This window comes from Heteronotia binoei, chromosome 15 (assembly GCF_032191835.1).
Source record: "Heteronotia binoei isolate CCM8104 ecotype False Entrance Well chromosome 15, APGP_CSIRO_Hbin_v1, whole genome shotgun sequence".
In the NCBI taxonomy this organism is placed as follows: domain Eukaryota; kingdom Metazoa; phylum Chordata; class Lepidosauria; order Squamata; family Gekkonidae; genus Heteronotia; species Heteronotia binoei.
The window spans coordinates 57776261-57800485 of NC_083237.1; the positions used below are offsets into that span (position 1 = coordinate 57776261).

Consider the following 24225-nt stretch of genomic DNA (forward strand, 5'->3'; position numbering starts at 1 on the left):
TCTACCTTAAAATGCTTATTGATTCATCATTGTCATCGTAAAACCTTACTCCCATCATACTTTTAAAATTATTTTCTCCTACGTGGCCACAGTGGCATGAAGAAGATTTCCGTTGGCTTTATATGTTTTGGTTATTTTCCCATTTTTTGTTGGGAAGAATATTAGAAAGGTTGACAAATCTTAGAGTTTAGCAAAATTCTCACAGGGGGTTTGAACAATGGAGCCCAGAAGCAAGTGTTTGGATGGGGGGGGGAGCAGGGGTGTCAAACCTGTGGCCCAGGAACCTAATCAGGCCCCCAGAGAACTCCTATCAGGCCCCTGAACTGGCTGTCATCTGCTTCCTTCTCCTTCCATCTAGCTTCCTTCTGCATCACAGCTTGCTTTGCCAGGGTTTGCTCAATCACATAGGAGCTACAGAGCAAAACCTCTATTTTCTTCAATAGCTGAGGCTCCTCCCTTGGGGAGCAAGGGGAGGAGGGATAGCTTGCTTTGCCAGGCTCTCTCAATTGCCCAGCAGAGCTACTGAGCCAAGTCTCTCTTCCTTCTATTGGCTGAGGCTCCTCCTTCTCCTGGTCCCCTGGGGAAGGAAGGAAAGAACCAGAGCTTCCTTTGCCCAGTTCCCTGGATCCCATGGGAGAAAAACAAAGAAAGCACCTTTAAGACTGAGTGCTAATGTTTGGAACATGTTTTGCCTGATCTATCCCAAACGCAAAAATCAACCCGACACGGTTTGACGAGCAGTCTGATCTGTCAATCCAGGCTCACGCCGTCAAATTTAGACAGGCGACGACTCTGACACAGAGGTTTCTTGCTGTGCTTGTACTTTCCTCCGTGTGGAGCTAATGGCAGCTGCAGGAGGCAGGAAGTTAAAATGGAGGAATCAGCGTGTGCAGGAAGTTCACACACCTCTCTTCTAACTCACCTGGTTTAATTAGCAACCCATGGGGGCTGCTTTGTGTGTGTGTGTGCCGTGCGCACACACACACACACAATCCTGGCCAAGAATCCCTCATCTCACATTTAGCAACCCTGCTTTCACAAGAGCTCGAAGAGGCTAACACAATAGTAACTATGGGGGCATGTGTGCGCGTATCTTCACCTCTACTTTAAAGGAGAGAGATGCTTAGCTGCATCCCACTCAATCCAGCTTTTTCCAACCTTCAATTAAAACAAGCTCATTGAAGTCACTTGGGAGGAAGGAGAATACACCGGTCGAAGCAGCTTTCTTGATTTAAGAATAAAGCTTGACTGAGGAAAAAAAGGCAGCGCGGCAAGGAAGGCTGCCCTCCCCCCGGGGGTCCTTTTAACGTTAATCTCAGCTTCAAAACCAGCCACTGATCCTCAGCTATAAATGCATTTAGAACAATGATGGAGGTGACGATGGGGTCGGGACAGCATCCCGTCTTCCCTAGGCCGTTGGAAAAGGTGGGTAGCAGGTAAAAATCCAGCCGGTAAAGCATGTCTTGTCAGGCCTCTAGTGCCTTCAGAAAGCAGAAATTCACCTGCATCTGCTTTCTTTTGCCATCTCGGCATCTCTGTGGTAACAACAGCTAAATCTGTTCAATTGCTGCTCGCCATTTAGCTCTACTTGTAGGAGTGTCAAAACATGTGGTGTAATTGGAACTCTCTCTCAAAGATAGTGATGCTCTGTACTCTTGGTGCTTTGGGGGGGCAACACTGGGATGGCTTCTGGCGTTCTGGTCCTGCTGCTGAATCTCCTGATGGCACCTGGGTTTTGGCCACTGTCTGACACAGAGCGTTGGACTGGTTGGGTCATTGGTCTGATACAACATGGCTTCTCTTCCGTCTGGGGCAGTGATGCTCTGCATTCTTGGTGCTTGGGGGATTAACAGTGGGAGGGCTTCTGGAGTTCTGGCTCTGCTGGTGGACCTCCTGATGGCACCTGGTTTTTTAGTCACTGTGTGACACAGCGTGCTGGATGGATGGGCCATTGGCCTGATCCAAGATGGCTTCTCTTATGTTCTTATAGATGGAACACTGTCTGGCGCAGTGATGCTCTGTATTTTTAGTGCTTGGGGGTCATGGGAGGACTTCTGGAGTTCTGGCCCCACCTGTGGACCTCCTGATAACACTTGGGCTTTGGCCACTGTGTGACACATAGTGTTGGACTGGATGAGCCATGGCTTCCCATGGCTTTACCTTATGGGGGAAAGCCAATAGGAGATGAATGTCTCTGGTTCGGGAGGACTCATCTCAAAGAGATGAAGGGTTAGCTATTACTTTTCTACTGGGTACTGGTTCAGAGTTGTCCACTGAGATGGTGGCAAATAGTATGGACTGTCTGCCAAAGTCTCGAGGCGGCAGGAGGAAGGCTGCGGGCCTAACTTGCCTGGGAAATTATAGATGCTTGCATACAAATGCTAGAAGTGTTCGAAGTAAAATTGGGGAGTTGGAATGTTTAGTGTTGTGGGAAAACATAGACACTGTGGGAATTTCAGAAACTTGGTGGAATAAGGAGAATCAGTGGGACACGGTGATTCCTGGATATAAGTTATATCGAAAGGATAGGGAAGGAAGGGTTGGAGGTGGGGTGGCTCTGTATGTCAGAGAGGGGATACAGTCCAGTAAGGCTGAGGTCAGAGAATTAGATTCCCTTCTAGAAATGCTTTGGGTCGAAATAGAGGTCCCAAAAGGAAATTTAACTATGGGAGTTTGTTATTGCCCACCAAATCAAAATATAGAGAACGATGATAATATGATGGAATGATTAAAGATAGTGGCTAAACATAAAAACTGTGTCATAATAGGTGATTTTAACTACCCGCAGATTGATTGGGTCAATATGTGTTCTGGTCAAGAGAAAGAGACTGAGTTTCTAGATGCTCTCAATGACTGTGCTATGGAGCAGACAGTCACAGAACCTACCAGAGGTGGGGCATCCAGGATTTGGTCCTAAGTAATACCCAAGATTTGGTGAGAGATGTAAAAGTGATCGCACCGCTTGGAAGCAGTGACCATAACGTTATTGATTTCACCATTTGTATAAATAGGGAGTTGCCCCAAAAGACCAGCACAACCACGTTTAACTTTAAAAGGGGTAAATTCTCTGAGATGAGGAGGCATGTGAAGAGGAAACTGAAAGGAAAGGTAAATACAGTCAAAACCCTTGGGGAAGCTTGGAGGCTATTTAAAACTACAATTCTAGAAGCTCAGATAAAATATATACCACAAGTTAGGAAAGGCACAAACAGGTATAAGAAAAGGCCTGCATGGTTAACAAACAAAGTTACGGAAGCTGTAAAAGGTAAGAAGGATTCCTTTAATAGGTGGAAAACTAGTCCAAGTGAAATTAATAAAAGGGAACACAGGCTGTGGCAAATCAAATGCAAGACTGTGATCAGGCAGGCAAAAAAGGACCAGGAGCTTCCTGCAGTTTGGTGAGAGCCAGTTTGGTAGTGGTTAAATGCGCGGACTCTTATCTGGGAGAACTGGGTTTGATTCCCCACTCCTCCACTTACAGCTGCTGGAATGGCCTTGGGTCAGTCACAGTTCTCGTAGGAGTTGTCCTTGAAAGGGCAGCTTCTGGGAGAGCTCTCTCAGCCCCACCTACCTCACAGGGTGTCTGTTGTGGGGGGGGGGGAAGGGAAAGGAGATTGTGAGCCGCTCCGAGACTTTGAGATTCAGAGTGAAGGGCGGGGTATAAAACCAATATCTTCTTCTTCATTCCATGAGTCGAGGGGGGGAGAGATCTCCATGTGGTGGCTGCTAAAATGTGATCAAAAGTGTTCAGGAAGGAGCCTGCTAAAAGCCATCAAAAGGGGAGGCTAGCACTGAAGCCTCAATGTCTTCCCCCTCCTGAGTAGCCAAAAATAAAAAGGACTGCAGAATAAATTATGTTTAATTTATGTTTAAAATTATGTTTAATTTATGTTTAAATTATGTTTAATTTATGCGTAAAATACAAGAGAAGCTACAGAGGACTGGTTCTTCTCCACACTGCATCAGCCACAATAAGTCTTCAAGCAATCTTTCTAATATGTTCCCCATCCACTAGAGTTTCCAGGTCCAATTCAAGAAACATCTAGGGACTTTGGGGTGGAGCCAGGAGACTTCGGGGGTGGAGCCGGGAGCAAGGTTATGACAAGCATAATTGAACTCCAAAGGGAGTTCTGGCCGTCACATTTAAAGGGACTGCACACCTTTTAAATGCCTTCCCTCCATTGGAAATAATGAAAGATAGGGGCACCTTTTGGGGGGGCTCATAGAATTGGACCCCTGGTCCAATCTTTTTGAAACTTGCAGGGTATTTTGGGGAGAGGCACTGGATGCTATGCTGAAAAGCTGGTGCATCTACCTCAAAAAACCAGCCTCCCCAGAGCCTCAGATACCCGTGGATTAATTCTCCATTTATACCCTATGGGAATTGATCTTCATAAGGAATAATGGAGTGGCTAGCAGACATACCCCCCTCGGGCCAGTGCGTGGGAGTAAGCAAAATAGGCAGTCGCCTAGGGCGCCACCTGGCCTAGGGGGCACCACTGGGCACCCCCTCTCTGACACATGACTCTGGCTCCTGCCCACTGTCACCTTGTCCTCTCCCATCACCAAGCTGCCCTCAACAAAGCCGAGCCACCCCCCTGTCCCCGATGTGTGACTTGGCCTCCCGCCTCATCCTATCCCACCACCCTCCTTCCTGGCATGGCCGGCAAGCACTTCTTCTCACAATTTTTTAAATAACTTATCACATTTTTTAAAAAAAATTAAAATTAAAAATCTGTAAATTAGAAATGTGAAACGTTTCAAGTTTGGCGCTCTTCATTTCCCCTATATATTTGTTAATAATGGGGTGATTCGCCTACACGCCGGAAAGCCTAGCACCGGCCCTGCCCCCCAACCCGCTTTCTGATGACCCGGAAGTGGGGGGAGGGCCTCCAAACCAAGGGATCCCCTGAGCCCACCTGGGGATTGGCAACCCTACCACCCACCCACCCACTCTTCCTCCAAGAACGGAATATAATGCTTCTTCTTTCCTAGTTTTCTGTCCTCGCAACCTTGCAACGTAGGTTAGGCTGAGTGAGAGAGGTGTTTTCCGCATGGGGACACAGGCTTGAGTACTTTCCCAGGGTCACTGATACGAACAGCGGTGACAGGGCTTCCCCTGGCAGGTTTTTTTTTTTTTAATCAATTAATTTAATAGTTTTGTATTGATATACGGCCCTGACCTGGATAGCCCGGGCGAGCCCTCCCTCATCCGATCTCCAAAGCTAAGCAGGGTCAGCCTTGGCTAGTATTTGGATAGGAGCCCCACCAAGAAATTCCGCACAGAAGCAGAAAATGGCAAGCTACCTCTGAATGTCTCTTGCCTTGAAAACCCCTGAAGGTCACTGTGAGTCTGTTGTGACTTGACAGCAAAAATATATATTTTTTTAAATTTATACACCATTCTTCCAAAATACACATCAGGTTTCCCAAGTTCCCAGATTTCATTTTCAAAAAGTTTAAGTCTCTAGCCCAGGAGTAGCCAAACTGTGGCACAGGAACTACATGTGGCTCTTTCACACATATTGTGTGGCTCTCAAACACCCCCCCCCCCCACAGCCTTATAGGCCAGCTTGAAGAAGAACATAAGAACATAAGAGAAGGCATGTTGGATCAGGCCAATGGCCCATCCAGTCCAACACTCTGTGTCACACAGTGGCAAAAAATTTTATACACACACACACACTGTGGCTAATAGCCACTGATGGACTTCTGCTCCATATTTTTATCTAAACCCCTCTTGAAGGTGGCTATGCTTGTAGCCGCCACCACCTCCTGTGGCAGTGAATTCCACATGTTAATCACCCTTTGGGTGAAGAAGTACTTCCTTTTATCCGTTTTAACCTGTCTGATCAGCAATTTCATCGAATGCCCACGAAGGCATTTGTCTCTTTATATCACTTCTCCAAGCCAAACCAGCTGGTGGCTTGGAGATTACATTAAAAGTTGATTTCTTTCTACCTCCCCCCCATCTATTTTCCTTCCTTCCCTCCCTCCCTCCCACGTTCATGTCTTGTGGCTCTCAAACATCTGACATTATTCTATGTGGTTCTTACATTAAGCAAGTTTGGTCGCCCTTGCTCTAGCCCAGGGGTGGGGAACCTTTTTTCTGCCAAGGGCCACATGGATATTTATAACATCATTCACGGGTCATAAAAAATTATCGACTTACAAAACAGTGCTCCGCCGAGGCCCAGCAAAATTAATGCAAATAATTGTTTTTCTATTTGAAGTCGTGTGTGGAGAGCCTAATCTGGCACACACACACACACACACGGCCCGCTGCCCTAGGCAAATGCATAGGTCCAGGGCTTTTTTGTAGAAAAAGCCCAGCAGGAACTCAGTAGCATATTAGACCACATCCCCTAATATTAGCATATTAGGTCACACCATCTGGCATATTAGGCCCACACCATCTGGGATAATCAAGTGCAAATTGAACTGTGACAGTAACTTTTCCAGGTCCTGCAGCAATTCTGGCCGGCCAGCCAAGCCCCAGGGAGGCTGCCGCACAGTACATCTGGGCCCTGTGATCCCTGCCTGGCCCTGGGGAGGCTGCTGCACAGTGCAGCTGGGCCTCATGATCCTCACTGGCCAGCCAAGCCCCTGGGAGGCTGCCACACGGCTCGGTTCGGTCCAGCAACCCCCAAGGGCCAAACCAAGTGACCTCGGGACAGAGGTTCCACACCCCTGCTCTAGCCTATTTTGTTGTTTTCCACAGATCTCTGCAAGGAAAAGAACTACAGACTTACTTTAAAAAAAATGAAAACTGAGAATTCAGATCACTTGATGCATATCAGTATATCTAATTCTGAGTGTAGCCAAATCTGTGGATCCTTAAATCTTTCTACAATCCTGAGAGAAGCTCCAGGTTTGCAGAAAAATCTGAAATCTTAAAAAAAAAAAAAAAGAACACTTGGAAGTAAAAAAGCCTCTCCTTCAAATGACAGAAGCAGCACCTCTAGCTTTATAAAATGGATGCCTTCGGTGGCCATTGCTAGGCAACCACAAGAGAACAGCCAATCTTCTAGCCTTGGTTTCTGTCAGTAAAAGGCCTGGCCTGTTTTGGCCTTTGAGGGATCAAGCAGGGCTTTTTTCGTAGCAGGAACTCCTTTGCATATTAGGCCACACCCCTCTTTTGTAGCCAATCCTCCATGAGCTTACAGGGCTCTTCTTACAGGGCCTACTGTAAGCTCTTGGAGGACTGGCTACATGAGGGATGTGTGGCCTAATATGCAAAGGAGTTCCTGCTACCAAAAAAAAGCCCTGGGATCAAGACCAGGGTGAGCAGCATCAACAGGTGACTGTTTACCATGCAATTCTTACCAAGGACTGGCTGTTTGTACTGCCCATGAAAGCAATGGGGTACAGTGGTTAGTTGCAGCTTACAATCTGGGAGACCAAAATTTAAACCACTGCTCTGCTGTAGAACCACATTGGGTGAGCCTGGACTGGTCACACACTCTCAGCTTCATGTACCTCACCAGGTTTTTGTGGCGGGTTGCTAAGAGACCTCAGGGTGGTCACACACTCCCTGCCTAACCAACCAGGCTGGGTTGTTTTGAAGACAAAATGGAGGATAAGAGAATGATGTGAACCACATTAAGTCCCCAAAGGGGAGAAAGATGAATTAGAGCTGAAGTAAATAAGTAACAAATGAGGTTGAAGACAGAGGGCAAATAAGATGTAGGCTTATTGGTGAGGGGAAAGGACAAAAGGAAGTCAGGAGAGGTGAACATACAGGGGTTGTGAAAACGAGGGAGAGAGATGGGATGGGGGAGAGGGGAGAAACTGAGGTGTCCCCTGTAAGTCCTTGCGGGTTTGGTTTGGTTTAGTTTACTTGATTTATATCCTGCCCTCCCCAAAAAGCGAGTTCAGGGTGTCTCACAACAAAATAAAAATAATAACTAATAAAATAAAATAATAAAACAAAATCAATAAAAACGTTAATGAAAACAATCGGTACTAATTTCCATACCGTTCCGTAAAAGATTAAAGAGATATTGAAGCAGGCGGCATTCAATTAAACTTCACAACCGTTCTTCTCATCTTAGGCAATGAATGGATGTCTTAGGCAATGAATGACATTTCAGGGTTGATGCTACCAATTCCAGTTGGTGACTAACAATCCAACGCAAGGTGGAATCATGTAGTCTTACGGGCTTTGCAGAATTACAGTATTTGCTGGCGTATAAGACGACTTTTTTGCCCTGAAAAACATGCCTCCAAGTGGGGGGGTCGTCTTATACGCCGGGTGCACTTCAGTTGGGATAGACATAGCTGCCCATAGTGGCCTTCCGATGCTCGCCCGGTGCCCATAGTGGCCTCCCAATGCCCGCCCACCTCATTCTACATACCGTCCAGTATAGTGCGGTATCCAGCGCGGCCGCGGCGGGTCATCAGCGTGGCTGCGGCGAGCATCAGCAGCGAGACAGGGTTGCCAGCCTTTTCGGCGTGACCGGCCCGTTCTGCTCGGCGGGAAGCAGTGGCACTCCGGCCCGCCCTTTGTCTATGCAGAGCTCGCACATGCGCACTTGCGCACTAGTGCTGGTCACGGGGAGATGCAGGGGCGGGCTGGATGTTCTTTTACCTTTTATTTGGTGTGTGGAAGGTGTGCGGAAGAGGGGGTAGTCTTATACGGCGAGTATATAACAAACTATATTTTGAGTGGAAATGTTGGGGGGTCGTCTTATACACCCAATCGTCTTATACGCCGGCAAATACGGTAGGCAACTGGTTCCCCACTGGGCCACTGGGCCAAGGCCCATGGTCAGCACCATGCAGCAGGGAAAGTTTTTCAGAACTGAAGTTGAAAAGGGGAAAGCTGAAGATGGGGGAGGAGGGTGGGAAATGGATAAAAATAGATTGGCTGATCAGTGGGAAGGAGGGAAGGAAGCAGGAAAACGGGAAAGGCGATGGGGACTTTCAGGGAAGGGAAAGATGAAATAGTGGAGGAAATGAAAATGAGATTCCCCCCTCCCCCACGCAAGTCCTCGTGGGTCCCCTACTTGTTTTGATATGTTATAGCGATACAACGCTACTATTAAATTGCTGATTTAACAAAAAAAGGAAAAAAACCCTCTCTAGTAGGGAGAGGAAATGACTATGGGCAGGGAGCACGACCAAGAAAATCTGAACTTTTCTACCCACATCGCTGCCACCCAGACTGTCCTATAATTTCTCTCAAAACTTTGGCGCACAGCAGGTTTGAGAAAGATCAGACAAAAGCCAGGGAAACCCTGGGAGGTGCACAAACACCCCACGGTACTGTGAGGAACCAGGAAAACCCACACACACAGACTTCCCAATGAACTCAAGGCAAATAACTTGTGTGTGAACACCCAGAAAGAGAGAGAAAGAGAGAGACGGAGAGAGACAGAGAGAGAGAGACAAAGACAGACACAGAGAGAGACAGACAGAGAGACAGACAGACAGAGACACATACACAGAGAGATGCCCAGCAAGTTCCATGACCAAGTGAAAATTTGAACCCAGACCTCTTCAGATCCTAGCCTCACGCTCAAACCAATACGCCACCCTCCTCTCACTCAGTACCGGTCTATCTCCACCCTGACTGAGAGCAGAAAGAGGGGAAAAAGGCGGGGCACTCACACAGCAGCGATCTTGATGAACTTCTTGAGCAGATGGGCCCGCTTCCCCAGCGAGTCGCAAAGCAACACCTCGGTGGCCACCCAGTGCTGAACTTCGCTGCAGCGCTGCAACAGCAGCTCCAGATTCGCCGTCTCCCGCCGTCCGCGTTCCCCGTGGAAGACGTAGTCCACAAATTCCAACTGCCAACCAGGGTGGGGGAGAGAGAAGGGTCCAGGTCATCTACGTCCTTGCCCAGGCTTCTGGAGTCAAGGTAAGGAACCGCTCGCCCGCCCGCCCACCCCACGACACTGTCCTCTCATTAGGATGAGTTCCCTTCTCTCCTTCTTCTACATGCAAGGCGGATGAAGGGAATGCCTGTACAAAGGGAACTTCAGCTTGGTCTACCCACGCAACAGAATGAAACAGCAGAATTGTGAGGTCGGGGTGCCAGCCTCCAGGTGGGTTCCGGGGACCCCCCAGAATTATAGCTCATTTCCAGACTACAGAGACCAGTTCCTCTGGAGAAATATGGGTGCTTTGGAGGGTGGTCTCTATGGCATTGAACCTCACTGAGGTCCCAGTCCCCCCCCCAGGCTCCACCCCCAAATCTCCAGGAGTACCCTAACCTGGAGCTGGCAACCAGTGTTCCCTCTAAGCTGCAGAGTCTTGCGAGCAAAAATTCTGCTTTGTGAGCTCCTGGCATTAAAGTTGTGAGCTGCTGCATAAATTATGGCGCTCTGGGGTCATCCTTCCTGAGCTAAGACAAAAATGTGCGAGCCGGAGGCTAAAGATCTGTGAGCTAACTCAGCTTAGAGGGAACACCACTGGCAACCCTAGGGTGGTAGAACAGGTTGTACCATATCAGACCGCAGGGGTGGGGGAGTAACTTTTTCCTTGTCTTCCTCATATTAAAATGCCCAGCAATTTTTTTTTTAAAAATAGCACATACAAGACGGGGGCTTTTGCTTAGTTATTCATACGCTGTGCTCATTTGCCATTTACAGATAATTGTTACATATGAAAAACAGAATCCCTCTCCTTGCAATGGTGTGGTCCAGGGGTGGCCAAACTGTGGCTTGGGAGCCACATGCGGCTCTTTCACACATATCGTGTGGTCTCAAAATTCCTGCCGCCCCATCGACCTGCTTGAAGAAGGCATTTCTCTCTTTAAATAATTTCTTCAAGCCAAGTCAACCGGCAGCTTGGAGAATGCATTTGAAGAAAGTTGCTTTCTTTCAACCTCTCCCTCCCCAATCTGTCTTACACCCTTCTTTCCTTTCTTCCTTCCTTCCCTCCCTCCCTCCCATTCCCTGCAGAATCCTCCCCCCCCCCTCATGGAACAGCATTCTATAAATGAAGTTTTCCCCTGCAGTGCCAGTTTGGTGTAGTGGTTAAGTGTGCGGTCTCTTATCTGGGAGAACCGGGTTTGATTCCCCACTCCTCCACTTGCACCTGCTGGAACGGCCTTGGGTCAGCCATAGCTCTGGCAGGGGTTGTCCTTGAAAGGGCAGCTACTGTGAGAGCCCTCTCCAGCCCCACCCACCTCACAGGGTGTCTGTTGTGGGGGAGGAAGGTAAAGGAGATTGTGAGCCGCTCTGAGACTCTTTCGAGTGGAGGCCGGGATATAAATCCAGTATCTTCATCTACCTCACAGGGTGACTGTTGTGGGGGAGGAAGGTAAAGGAGATTGTGAGCCGCTCTGAGACTCTTTGGAGTGGAGGGCGGGATATAAATCCAATATCTTCTTCAGTGTGAAATAGTACAATCCAGACACACTATAATGAGAACTATGGCTATGATAGGACTGTGGGGTGGAAGTGCATAACTTTCTAGAGATTGGTAGTTTAGTCAAAAGTAGGAGAAGCTGAGTTCCATCCCAATGGAAATCTGCACCCATTTCACAGAGAGGAACTGAAGAAGCCGCAGAACAGAACCAGGACTCCCTGGAGGTCATCAGCAGATGCTGAAACCTCAAGAAGGGCCAAGGAAGGGCAAAAAAAGACCCCCAGCATCAAGAACATGTGCTTTCGAAGCTTGAAGGAAAAATATGAACAGGTTTCTAGTTGCAGAAACTGGCACTTATGCAGCTGTGCTCACAGAGCACACTGTAATATCAGTATTCAATGTGCTGTTACCCTGACCCCATTCCACATTTTTGGCAGTTGCTGCTAGAGATTGGGAAACACTCAGTGGAATGACATTGGGACAGAGGGACAGCAGCTGGCATTTTCCGTTTGTCTTGAAAAGGTAAATAAAAAGTGTGCAGGGCCTTGCTATTGATCAGGGGAGCTGAGAGCAGGGGTGGGGTTAACCCTTCAACTTCCACTTGTTCGCTCAAGCTGGCCCTATGCATTGGTACTGTCAGGCGTGGGATTCTAGCAGGAGCTCCTTTGCATATTAGGCCACACACCCCTGATGTAGCCTATCCTTCAAGAGCTTACAGGGCTCTTAGTACAGGGTCCAGAGATAGAATTCTAGCAGGGGTTCCTTTGCATATTAGGCCACACACCCCTGATGTAGCCAATCCTCCAAGAGCTTACAGGGCTCTTCTTACAGGGTCCAGAGATAGAATTCTAGCAGGGGCTCCTTTACATATTAGGCCACGCCCCCCTGATGTAGCCAATCCTCCAAGAGCTTACAGGGCTCTTCTTACAGGGTCCAGAGATAGAATTCTAGCAGGGGTTCCTTTGCATATTAGGCCACACACCCCTGATGTAGCCAATCCTCCAAGAGCTTACAGGGCTCTTCTTACAGGGTCCAGAGATAGAATTCTAGCAGGGGCTCCTTTACATATTAGGCCACGCCCCCCTGATGTAGCCAATCCTCCAAGAGCTTACAGGGCTCTTCTTACAGGGTCCAGAGATAGAATTCTAGCAGGGGTTCCTTTGCATATTAGGCCACACACCCCTGATGTAGCCAATCCTCCAAGAGCTTACAGGGCTCTTCTTACAGGGTCCAGAGATAGAATTCTAGCAGGGGCTCCTTTACATATTAGGCCACGCCCCCCTGATGTAGCCAATCCTCCAAGAGCTTACAGGGCTCTTCTTACAGGGTCCAGAGATAGAATTCTAGCAGGGGTTCCTTTGCATATTAGGCCACACACCCCTGATGGAGCCAATCCTCCAAGAGCTTACAGGGCTCTTCTTACAGGGTCCAGAGATAGAATTCTAGCAGGAGCTCCTTTGCATATTAGGCCACACACCCCTGATGTAGCCTATCCTTCAAGAGCTTACAGGGCTCTTAGTACAGGGTCCAGAGATAGAATTCTGGCAGGGGTTCCTTTGCATATTAGGCCACGCCCCCCTGATGTAGCCAATCCCCCAAGAGCTTACAGGGCTCTTCGTACAGGGTCCAGAGATAGAATTCTAGCAGGGGTTCCTTCGCATATTAGGCCACACACCCCTGATGTAGCCAGTCCTTCAAGAGCTTACAAGGCTCTTTTTTATAAGAGGTGTGTGGCCTAATATGCAAAGGAGCTCCTGCTAGAACCCCACCCCTGGGTCCTGTGCTTTGAAAAGGAGCTCACCTCCCACCCTCCCATCTCAAAACACTAACAGCAGCGTAAGGAGAATCGTTCAAATGTTTTAACATTTTTTATGTGCACAACCTTGAGGGTCCTGATTGGGCGGGAAAGGTGGCATGAAAATGTTTCAAATAAACAAATAAAAAGCAGTTTTGTTTAGCAAAACTGTGTAGGGGTTAAAGAATTAACCCACCCTCTCCCCTCCTTGGGAGCCCCACGGCGCAGAGTGTTAGAGCTGCAGTATTGCAGTCCTAAGCTCTGCTCATGACCTGAGTTTGATCCCCGGTGGAAGCTGGGTTTTTAGGTAGCCGGCTCGAGGCTGACTCAGCTTTCCATCCTTCCGAGGTCGGTAAAATGAGTACCCAGCTTGCTGGGGGGAAAGCGTAGATGACTGGGGAAGACAATGGCAAACCACCCCATAAAAAAGTCTGCCATGAAAACGGTGGAGGGACGGTGGCTCAGTGGTAGAGCATCTGCTTGGGAAGCAGAAGGTCCCAGGTTCAATCCCTGGCATCTCCAAAAAAAAGGGTCCAGGCAAATAGGTGTGAAAAACCTCAGCTTGAGACCCTGGAGAGCCATGAATGGGGCTGTGGCTCAGGGGTAGAGCATCTGCTTGGGAAGCAGAAGGTCCCAGGTTCCATCCCCGGCATCTCCAACTAAAAAGGGTCCAGGCAAATAAGTGTGAAAAACCTCAGCTTGAGACCCTGGAGAGCCATGAATGGGGCTGTGGCTCAGGGGTAGAGCATCTGCTTGGGAAGCAGAAGGTCCCAGGTTCAATCCCCGGCATCTCCAACTAAAAAGGGTCCAGGCAAGTAGGCATGAGAAACCTCAGCTTGAGACCCTGGAGAGCCGCTGCCAATCAGGTGAGGGACGGTGGCTCAGTGGTGGAGCATCTGCTTGGTAAGCAGAAGGTCCCAGGTTCAATCCCCGGCATCTCCAACTAAAAAGGGTCCAGGCAAATAGGTGTGAAAAACCTCAGCTTGAGACCCTGGAGAGCCGCTGCCGGTCTGAGAAGACAATACTGACTTTGATGGACCCAGGGTCTGATTCAGTAGAAGGCAGCTTCATATGTTCATATGTTCATATGTTGTGAAAGCAACGTCACCCCAGAGTCGGAAACGACTGGTGCTTGCACAGGGGACCTTTCCTTTTTTTCCTCCCCTCCTAGTGTGATCCTTATTTCAACCAGGGCCACATGGGACTCTTATCAACTTTTTAAAGGGGAGTGGAGATCCACGATTTTCATCAAGTTTTGGTCCTGACTCCTGAGAATCAAATTTAGATAAGACGTTTGAGAAATCCATCAACAGATCTTCCATTTACCATTTTCAACAGTAAATATCTGGCATGAGAGACACAGAGAATTCAGACTGTTGTCATAGCAATGGAGAAGGGGAAGGTTAAACTTTCCCACTGTGATGTTCGTCCTTGTCCCCTATTTCTCCTCTTCTTTCTGAACAGCAAAATTTTTTTAAATTCCCATATCTGGGAGGAGACGTATCTTGCACCCCATTTCCCGCCAATGACCAAGCATGGAAGGATCTCTCACCTCATGGACGCAGCGGAACAATTCCCAGTGGAAGGCCGTAAGGTGATTCGCCACGTCCTCAGCTTCAACCCGATGGATCTCCGTGTCACCCAGCGACACCTGGATTTCATCAGGGAGAGGGACCTGGGTAGAAGTCCAAGGGGTTGGGTGAGGGAAATTCCAGCAAGTGTTAGAAAGCAGGAGGAGAAGAAAGGTGGGAGGTGTTTTTAAAGAAACCTGAAGGAAAAGGATGCTCTTTCTGGCCAGCCACGCTATATGGGTACCAAGGCCACAGATGGCTACAAGAATGAGCACAGCAGCTTGTACCAACAACATAGCAAAAAATACACACCTGGGGGTGGAATTCATGCAGGAGCTCCTTTGCATATAAGGCCGCACCCCCCTAATGTAGGCTACAAGAATGAGCACAGCAGCTTGTACCAACAACATAGCAAAAAATACACACCTGGGGGTGGAATTCATGCAGGAGCTCCTTTGCATATAAGGCCGCACCCCCCTAATGTAGGCTACAAGAATGAGCACAGCAGCTTGTACCAACAACATAGCAAAAAATACACACCTGGGGTGGAATTCATGCAGGAGCTCCTTTGCATATTAGGCCGCACCCCCCTGATGTAGCCAACAACAACAACAAATTTTATTTGTATCCCGCCCTCCCCGCCGGAGCAGGCTCAGGGCGGCTAACAACATGGTTCAGAGTTAATTTATACAAGTAAATAAAACTACATTAAACATTATCAGCATTTAGTAAAAACATTATCAGCATTTAGTTAAAATCTGGTTAAGCTTTAAAATTAAATTAGTTAATTTTTTAAAAGTGCTAGTGCTTTTAAAAGTGCTGTGCCAATCCTTCAAGAGCTTACAGGGCTCTTTTTTGTAAGCTCTTGGAGGATTGGCTACATCAGGGGGGTGTGGCCTAATATGCAAAGGAGCTCCTGCTAGAATTCCACCCCTGCCCATGCCTGGCTATTCCGGCAACACAAAAGTGAAGTGGGGCAAGAGAAGGTTCACTCACCAGTGACGGAAAGGTCTCCTTGGTGCAGGCAAAGAGATGGCTATTGATCCCCAGGGTGGTGAAAACACACTCTTCATTCGGCTGCAGCACGGATTTCTCTAGGGATGAAGGAGAAAGTCGTCATTCAGTGAACTGCTTGGAAAGGCGGGAACAGCACTTCTATCATGTCACCCCGCAGTCGACGTTTCTTCAAGCTAAAGAGCCCCAAGTGTTTTAACCTTTCTTCATAGGGAAAGTGTTCCAACCCTTTAATCATTCCAGTTGCCCTTTTCTGCACTTTTTTCAATGCTATAATATCCCTTTTGAGGTGCGGTGACCAGAATTGTACTCAGTATTCCAAATGAGACCGCACCATCGATTTATACAGGGGCATTATGATACTGGCTGATTTGTTTTCAATTCCCTTCCTAATAATTCCCAGCATGGCGTTGGCCTTTTTTATTGCAATCGCACACTGTCTTGACATTTTCAGTGAGTTATCTACCATGACCCCAAGATCTCTCTCTTGGTCAGTCTCTGCCAGTTCACACCTCATCAACTTGTATTTGTAGCTGGGATTTTTGGCTCCAATGTGCATTATTTTGCACTTGGCCACATTGAACCTCATCTGCCACGTTGACGCCCACTCAGCCAGCCTCAACAGATCCCTTTGGAGTGCCTCACAATCCTCTCTGGTTCTTACCACCCTGAACAATTCAGTGTCATCTGCAAACTTAGCTACTTCACTGCTTACTCTCAACTCCAAATCATTTATGAACAAGTTAAAGAGCATGGGACCCAGTACTGAGCCCTGCGGCACTCCACTGCTTACCGTCTTCCACTGTGAAGATTGCCCATTTATACTCGCTCTCTGTTTCCTATTAATTAGCCAGTTTTTGATCCACAAGAGGACTTATCGTTTTACTCCTTGACTCTTGAGTTTACTATGGAACCTTTGATGAGGAACTTTATCAAAAGCTTTCTGGAAGTCAAGGTAAACAACATCTATTGGGTCCCCTTTGTTCACATGTTTGTTCACCCCCTCAAAGAAATGTAACAGGTTAGTGAGGCAAGATCTTCCCTTACAAAACCCATGCTGAGTCTTTCTCAATAACTTGTGTTCATCAATGTGCCTACTCATTCTGTCCTTGATAATGGTTTCTACCAACTTTCCTGGTATTGAAGTCAGACTGACTGGCCTGTAATTTCCTGGATCTCCTCTGGAACCCTTTTTAAAGATGGGGGTGACATTTGCTATCTTCCAGTCCTCAGGAACAGAGGCAGATTTCAATTAAAGATTACATATTTTTGTCAGGAGATCCACAAGTTCACCTTTGAGTTCTTTCAGAACTCTTGGATGTATGCCATCCGGACCTGGTGACTTATTAGTTTTTAATTTGTCTATCAATTGTAGGACCTCCTCTCTTGTCAACTCAATCTGACTCAGGTCTTTCAACACCCGTTCCAAAATTAGCGGTTCTGGAGCGGGCAAACACTTCTCATCTTCCACAGTGAAGATGGAGGCAAAAAATGCATTCAGCTTCTCAGCCATTTCCCTATCCTCCTTCAGTAATCCTTTTACCCCTTGGTCATCCAAGGGCCCCACTGTCTCCCTGGCTAGTTTCCTGCTTCTAATATATTTGAAGGAATTTTTATTGTTGGTCTTTATGTTTTTTGCAATATGCTCCTCATGGGATACTGATATTGTGTTAATACTTTTGAGCTTTTATTCATACTGTGTGTGTATTTATGAAGTAAAAGTGTTATGTGTTAGAGGCCACTGAAGAAGACCGTATGAATGACACATAGGTCTGCGAAATTTCCCCTTTGAATGTTTTTTTTTAACTTATCTTGCATATTTATTGAAATATAATTCTTCTGTTAAGATTATAAACTTTTTGCATTAGATATTATCGATTCAGCCTTGTTTGGTATCCTGTGAGGTGTGCGAACTTAGTTCAGGGGTGGCCAAACTGCTGCTCGGGAGTCGCATGTGTCCCTTTCACACATATTGTGTGGCTCTCAGAGCTCCCACCGCCCTGTGAACCAACTTGGAGAAGGCATTTCTCTCTTTAAATCACTTCTCCAAGCCAAGCCAGTTGACAGCTTGGAACTGCAGTTAAAGTTGCTTTCTTTCCCCCTCTCCCTCCCTCCCTCCCCATTTATTTGCCTGCCTGCCAGTCTTCCTTCCTTCCTGTCTTGCGGCTCTCAAACATCTGACATTTATATCTTGCGGCTCTCAAACATCCGATGATTACTCTATGTGGCTCTTATGTTAAGAAAATCTGGCCACTCCTGGCTTAGTTTGTCCCTTTTTTTTGGTTGTATTCTCCCCTGGACAAATTCCAGAAAAGGAGTCTCATTAGCCTTTTGCAACAAAGTGTCCTCAAGTTCCTTCTGGACTTAAAAGTTTGCTTTGTTGGGAATGTGGTGGGTCGATGCTCCATTAGGGCGGGGCTTAGCTGAGTGGCAGAGCACCTGCTTGGCAAGCAGAGGGTCCCAGGTTCAATCCCTGGCATCCCTAGCCAAAAAGTAAAAAGCAAAGGTAGCCCCTTGTGCAAGCACCAAGTTGTGGGGAATCGAACCTGGTTCTCCAGCATAGAGTCTGCCACTCTTAATCACTATACCATGTTGGCTGTACAGCAAAATTCATGGTTGGGGGACTACTGCATTCCCTCCCCCCACTTTTCCATTCTGTTTTTCTTCTGATCAAGTCTGGAAGTTCGAGTCTTACAGTTGCAAAGGGTGCTGAGGGGACGGAAGCCGTGTTGCCAACAGCTCAGGGAGAAAAACATGCCTGTCACTTTAACAGAGGCTGAATGAATGCAAATGGTCAGTGGAAGCTTTTCATAGCATGAAAATAAGTAATGCCATGGGGTAAACAACAGCCCATTAGGCTTCTGTTCATGGAGGAAGAAGAAGATGATGATGATACTGGATTTATATCCTGCCCTATACCCTGAATCGCAGAGTCTCAGAGCGGTCACAATCTCCATTACCTCCCCACAAACACACAGCAGACACCCTGTGAGGTAGGTGGGTCTGAGAGAGCTCTCCCAGAAGCTGCCCTTTCAAGGACAACTCCTGTGAGAGCTATGGCTGACCCAAGGCCATTCCAGCAGCTGTAAGTGGAGGAGTGGGGAATCAAACCCGGTTCTCTCAGATAAGAGTCCGCACACTTAACCACTACAGGGGAAGAAGGTCTATGAGAGCTATGGCTGACCCAAGGCCATTCCAGCAGCTGTAAGTGGAGGAGTGGGGAATCAAACCTGGTTCTCTCAGATAAGAGTCTGCACACTTTACCACTACAGGAAAAGAAGGTCTATGAGAGCTACGGCTGACCCAAGGCCATTCCAGCAGGTGCAAGTGGAGGAGTGGGGAATCAAACCCGGTTCTCTCAGATAAGAGTCCGCACACTTAACCACTACAGGGGAAGAAGGTCTATGAGAGCTATGGCTGACCCAAGGCCATTCCAGCAGCTGTAAGTGGAGGAGTGGGGAATCAAACCCGGTTCTCTCAGATAAGAGTCTGCACACTTTACCACTACAGGGAAAGAAGGTCTATGAGAGCTCTGGCTGACCCAAGGCCATTCCAGCAGGTGCAAGTGGAGGAGTGGGAAATCAAACCCGGTTCTCCCAGATAAGAGTCTGCACACTTTACCACTACAGGGGAAGAAGGTCTATGAGAGCTACGGCTGACCCAAGGCCATTCCAGCAGGTGCAAGTGGAGGAGTGGGAAATCAAACCCTGTTCTCCCAGATAAGAGTCTGCACACTTAACCACTACAGGGGAAGAAGGTCTATGAGAGCTATGGCTGACGCAAGGCCATTCCAGCAGGTGCAAGTGGAGGAGTGGGGAATCAAACCCGGTTCTCTCAGATAAGAGTCCGCACACTTAACCACTACACCAAACTGGCTCTCCAGACTTTTTCTCCAGGTGGCTGACAACCCTAGACAGAAGGCTAAACAGGACTACTGTTGCCTTGTCTCCAACGCAGCCCCCATGGAGAAAATGGAGAGTATTATGCTTGGCAGATCAGAACTTACTGGTGGTCCCAGACCAAGAGATATCCAGCTGTCCTCCGCTACAGCCAGGGCCTTCTCTGCCCTGGCTCCAAACGGGTGGAATTATCTGTTTTTCAACATCTGTGCCCTACAGGATCTGATGCAGTTCCACATGGCCTGTAAGGCAGAGGTGTTCCACCAGGCACTGGGGTGAGGACAGTGACAGCCCCATCTGCCTGCCACTCCCCCCACAAGGCACTGGAACTGGAAGTTCTGAGCATCATCTATTTAGGCTGATTGTTCTGCTTTTTACTGTATTTTTTTATTGTTTTATAATACATTTATTTATATTTATGCATTTTATTTATTTTTATTTATAACCCGCCCTCCCCGCCGAGGCAGGCTCAGGGCGGCTAACAACATAGTCAATACAACAGATTATACAGTGATTTAACAGTAGCTAACAATTAATTAAAATTCTAAAAACAGTAAAACAATAAAATTAACATTTTGGTGCTATTCCAGCAGATAACAAGAATCATTTAAACCAGGGGTCCTCAAACTTTTTAAATAGGGGGCCAGTTCACTGTCCCTCAGACTGTTGGAGGGCCGGACTGCCGTTACTGTACAAGGCCGCGGGCCGTCAGTTCTCCGTCTTCTGCATCTCTCTCCCTTCCCCACACCACACACACCGGCCTGGGAACTCACCTCACCTCGGTATCACCTCACACTCTGTCTCTGCCGCCTCACCCAGCGCCGGAAGTGTGCGTTGCTAACGTGAGTTTAGGTCGAACGTCACTTCCGGTCTGATTTTGCCATAACCCGGCGGGCCGCATAAACGTCCTCAGCGGGCCGCATCTGGCCCGCGGGCCATAGTTTGAGGACCCCTGATTTAAACAGTCTCTCAGTTTTAAGTCGGTGAAAGCTTCATCAAAGAGGATGGTCTTGCAGGCCCTGCGGAACCGGTCAAGGTCCCGCAGGGCTCGCACTTCTTCAGGGAGCTGGTTCCATAGGTGTTCCATAAAAAAAATTGTTTTAATTATGTATTTATTATATTCTACTGCTGTAGACCGCCCTGAGCCCTGTCTTGACAAGGGAGGGAGGTTTAAAAATCCAACTGAATAAATAAATAATTAAAAAAATTACCTCCTGACGATGCCACGGCCACCAGGATGAGGGCCTCTTCCCGTGTAGGCTGCTCATCAGAATACTGGAGCTTCTCCGTCACAGAGGCCAGAATGTCCTGCACGGAAGCAGAGAGGCGGCTGCGGATAGTGACGTAGGAGTGGTCAGGCATGTAGACGCGGCAGAAGACTAGGAAGACAGAGAGAGAGAGAGAGAGAGGCTCAAGGTTGAAATCTGCGGCTAGAACAAGAGGGTACTGCTGGAGTTTGTTCCCAATACCAGCGACTTCCAGGTTTGGGCTATAGTTCGAGGCCACACTCCGCAGACAATCCAGACCAAACTGAAGTACTGCCAGTTGGCGCACCTTGCAGCCCGGGATAAGGTTCAGTCATGAATAAGGTTCAATCCCCTTGTTAAATACTGGGCTTGATGCATGAGGAATATTTATTTATGTATTCAATTCTATCTTTAGCCCACCCTTCCCGTAGGACAGGCTCAGGGTGGGTTACATCATAAAAACTATCAACAGTAAAAACAATAAAAGACCCATTTAAAATATATAAAATCTAAAACGACAGAGTGACAATAGAGACTTAAAGAAGAAGAAGATGATGATATTGGATTTATATCCCGCCCTCCACTCCGAAGAGTTTCAGAGCAGCTCACAATCTCCTTTATCTTCCTCCCCCACAACAGACACCCTGTGAGGTGGGTTGGGCTGAGAGAGCTCTCACAGCAGCTGCCCTTTCAAGGACAACCTCTGCCAGAGCTATGGCTGACCCAAGGCCATTCCAGCAGGTGCACGTGGAGGAGTGGGGAATCAAACCCAGTTCTCCCAGAAAAGAGTCTGCACACTTAACCACTACACCAAACTGGCTCTCTAAATGGCAGGTTCTGCCTCACAGACATAACCTATTGCCCAGGTCCAGCAGATCTTACAGTATTGGGATGGAATGAAGGGGGGGAGGCCAGTAAGAAGTGACATCCACTGCCACAGCTGAAAGCCTGGCAAAAGAGCTCTGTTTTACGGGCCCTGTGGAATTGGAGCAGATCCCGCAGGGCCCGGATCTCCAGGGGGAACTCATTCCACCAGGCAGGGGCCAGGGCTGAAAAGGCCCTGACCCTCGTTGAGCCCAGATGGAAGTCTCTGGGGCCGGGTATTACCAAAAGTTGTTGGGTCGCTGATCGTAAAGACCTATGGAGTAGTGATTAAAGCTCTTTATTAGTGATTCGGCATGTTGATTAAGTGACTACAAAACTACTGCTAAGCACCAGAACATGCAGCTATATATACAGTCGGGGCAGGAGAAACCCAGCCCCCAAGAAGCAGAAACCCTCCTGTGATTGTGCCCTTTTTGGATCCTTCATTAGAATATGCATCCTCATTGGCAGATCCTAGGATCTTCTGATACTGCCTCCTGATTGGCCAGTTTGAATTATGTAGCCAATCAGGATGCATATCTTTGGAGCCTCTCAATCTATTGTGTTGCACCTCAAACTCAGGACACTACACCCAACATGTCCAGGCATGCCTTCACATACATAACACCCCTAAGAACATAAGGGAAGCCATGTTGGATCAGACCAATGCCCCATCCAGTCCAACACTCTGTGTCACACAGTGGCAAAAAAAAAAAACCCACGTGCCATCAGGAGGTTCACCAGTGGAGCCAGGACACTAGAAGCCCTCCCACTGTTGCCCTTCTCAAGCACCAAGAATACAGAGCATCACTGCCCCAGACAGAGAGTTCCAACAATACGCTGTGGCTAATAGCCACTGATGGACCTCTGCTTGTTACCTCTGTTACCCTCTGGCTTCTTACCTTGGCATGCTTCCAGGGTTTATCGCACAGCCTGAATACCAATCTTGTACCAAGGGCCAGGGGTGCTTTTTGGTGTAGTGGTTAAGTGTGCAGACTCTTATCTGGGAGAACCGGGTTTGATTCCCCACTCCTCCACTTGCAGCTCCTGGAATGGCCTTGGGTCAGCCATAGCTCTCACAGGAATTGTCCTTGAAAAAGGGCAGCTGCTGTAAAAAGCTCTCTCAGCCCCACCTACCTCACAGGGTGTCTGTTGGGGGGGGGGGGGCGGGAAGGTAGAGGAGATTGTGACCGCTCTGAGACTCTGAGATTTAGAGTATAGGGTGGGATATAAATCCAAATCCAGTATCATCTTTTTATCAGCTCTTGTTCTTTAAAAAAAAAAAAAGATGTAGCCTTTAACCGCAGATGCAGAGTTAGCAACCATCATATGTGCCTAACTTGCCACACTAGACTACTGTAACACATATTACGGAGGGCTGCCCTTGAAGGAAGTTTGGAATCTTCAGCTGATGCATAAAAATGCAGCAGCCAAACTTCTACAAAGACACAAAATACGAGAAGCATATAGTGCCAGAACTTCGATTTCAGTATTGGCTCGCGATTGGCTTTTCAGGCTCACTATTGGCTTTTCAAACCCAATTTGAGATGCTGGCAATTACCTATAAGGCCTTAAACAGCGCAAGTCTGGCATGCTATAAAGATTGCTTCCCTCCTTCTGTTCCACCATGACCTTTAAGATAAATCAGGGATGCTACCTTAAAAGTATACCATCTGGGTACCAGATCAAGCTCGAAAGGCCTTACAAAGGAGTATGTCTGGTGGTTGCCTCTCAGCTTCATCAAAAGCTGAGCCCTGCACATCTTCCAAAAATGGCACAAGAAGTTTTTATTCCAACAGGCTTTCGGTAAGATCAGAATGAAATGATTAACGAAAGTGTTACCTGCACCAAACCTTTCAGAGGGGACAGGCTACAGCCCAACTAAACAAACAAACAAAGTTCAAGCCTTTATTTGGCGTCAAAATGAAATTTGCACAGCGCTTCTGGCAAAAGTTTCAGAATAGCAATCCTTTAGAAGATTTAGAAGACTTTCAAAGATGCTTAAAATATTGCCAATGAATGTTAAGGCAGTAACGTTTACGTAGCGGCTTGACAAATTCTACAAACAAGTTCTTTTACGCTTTTTTAGGGGATGGGAGAATCAGTAAGGAGGTTATTCCCACAGCGACGATCTGTACCTCTGTAAGAAAGCTTGACTCAAGAGATTCATTTGAAGTCTCCAAAGCAAAGCCCCAGATCTGGTTTGAATGTTTCTTAAGCGTGTGCAAAGTGTGTTTCTTTGTAAATAACCAGCACCCTATGGAGATCTGGGCCCTACCTGAGCTACTGCCATTTCATAGGGCCTGTAAGACGGAGCTGTTCCACCGGGCTTTTGGTTGAGGCAGCGGGCGTCCTATTCCACCAAACATTCTATTAGTCGCCGCTCCCCGCCTTGTTATGACATCATGCTTTATGGCCTTGTTGAGGTGCTGAATCTGATTTTAACACCATCACTTCTTCTTAGGCAAATAACTGTACTTTGAGGAATGTGCCCTTTTCGCTGGTTATGCATGTTATTT

At 47.6% G+C, this 24225-nt stretch overlaps 1 protein-coding gene across 1 annotated transcript in view; it reads right to left on the reverse strand.

The window, feature by feature from the left end:
* RAPGEFL1 (Rap guanine nucleotide exchange factor like 1) overlaps positions 1 to 24225 on the reverse strand; it is a 131261-nt gene that overhangs the window by 35637 nt on the left and 71399 nt on the right. Inside the window, exons 6-9 of the mRNA XM_060256189.1 lie at positions 20807 to 20974; positions 15679 to 15776; positions 14664 to 14786; positions 9613 to 9791 (exon numbers count right to left, since the gene is read on the reverse strand). Coding sequence (XP_060112172.1) covers positions 9613 to 9791; positions 14664 to 14786; positions 15679 to 15776; positions 20807 to 20974 — 568 coding nt within the window. The remainder of the gene's footprint in view (positions 1 to 9612; positions 9792 to 14663; positions 14787 to 15678; positions 15777 to 20806; positions 20975 to 24225) is intronic.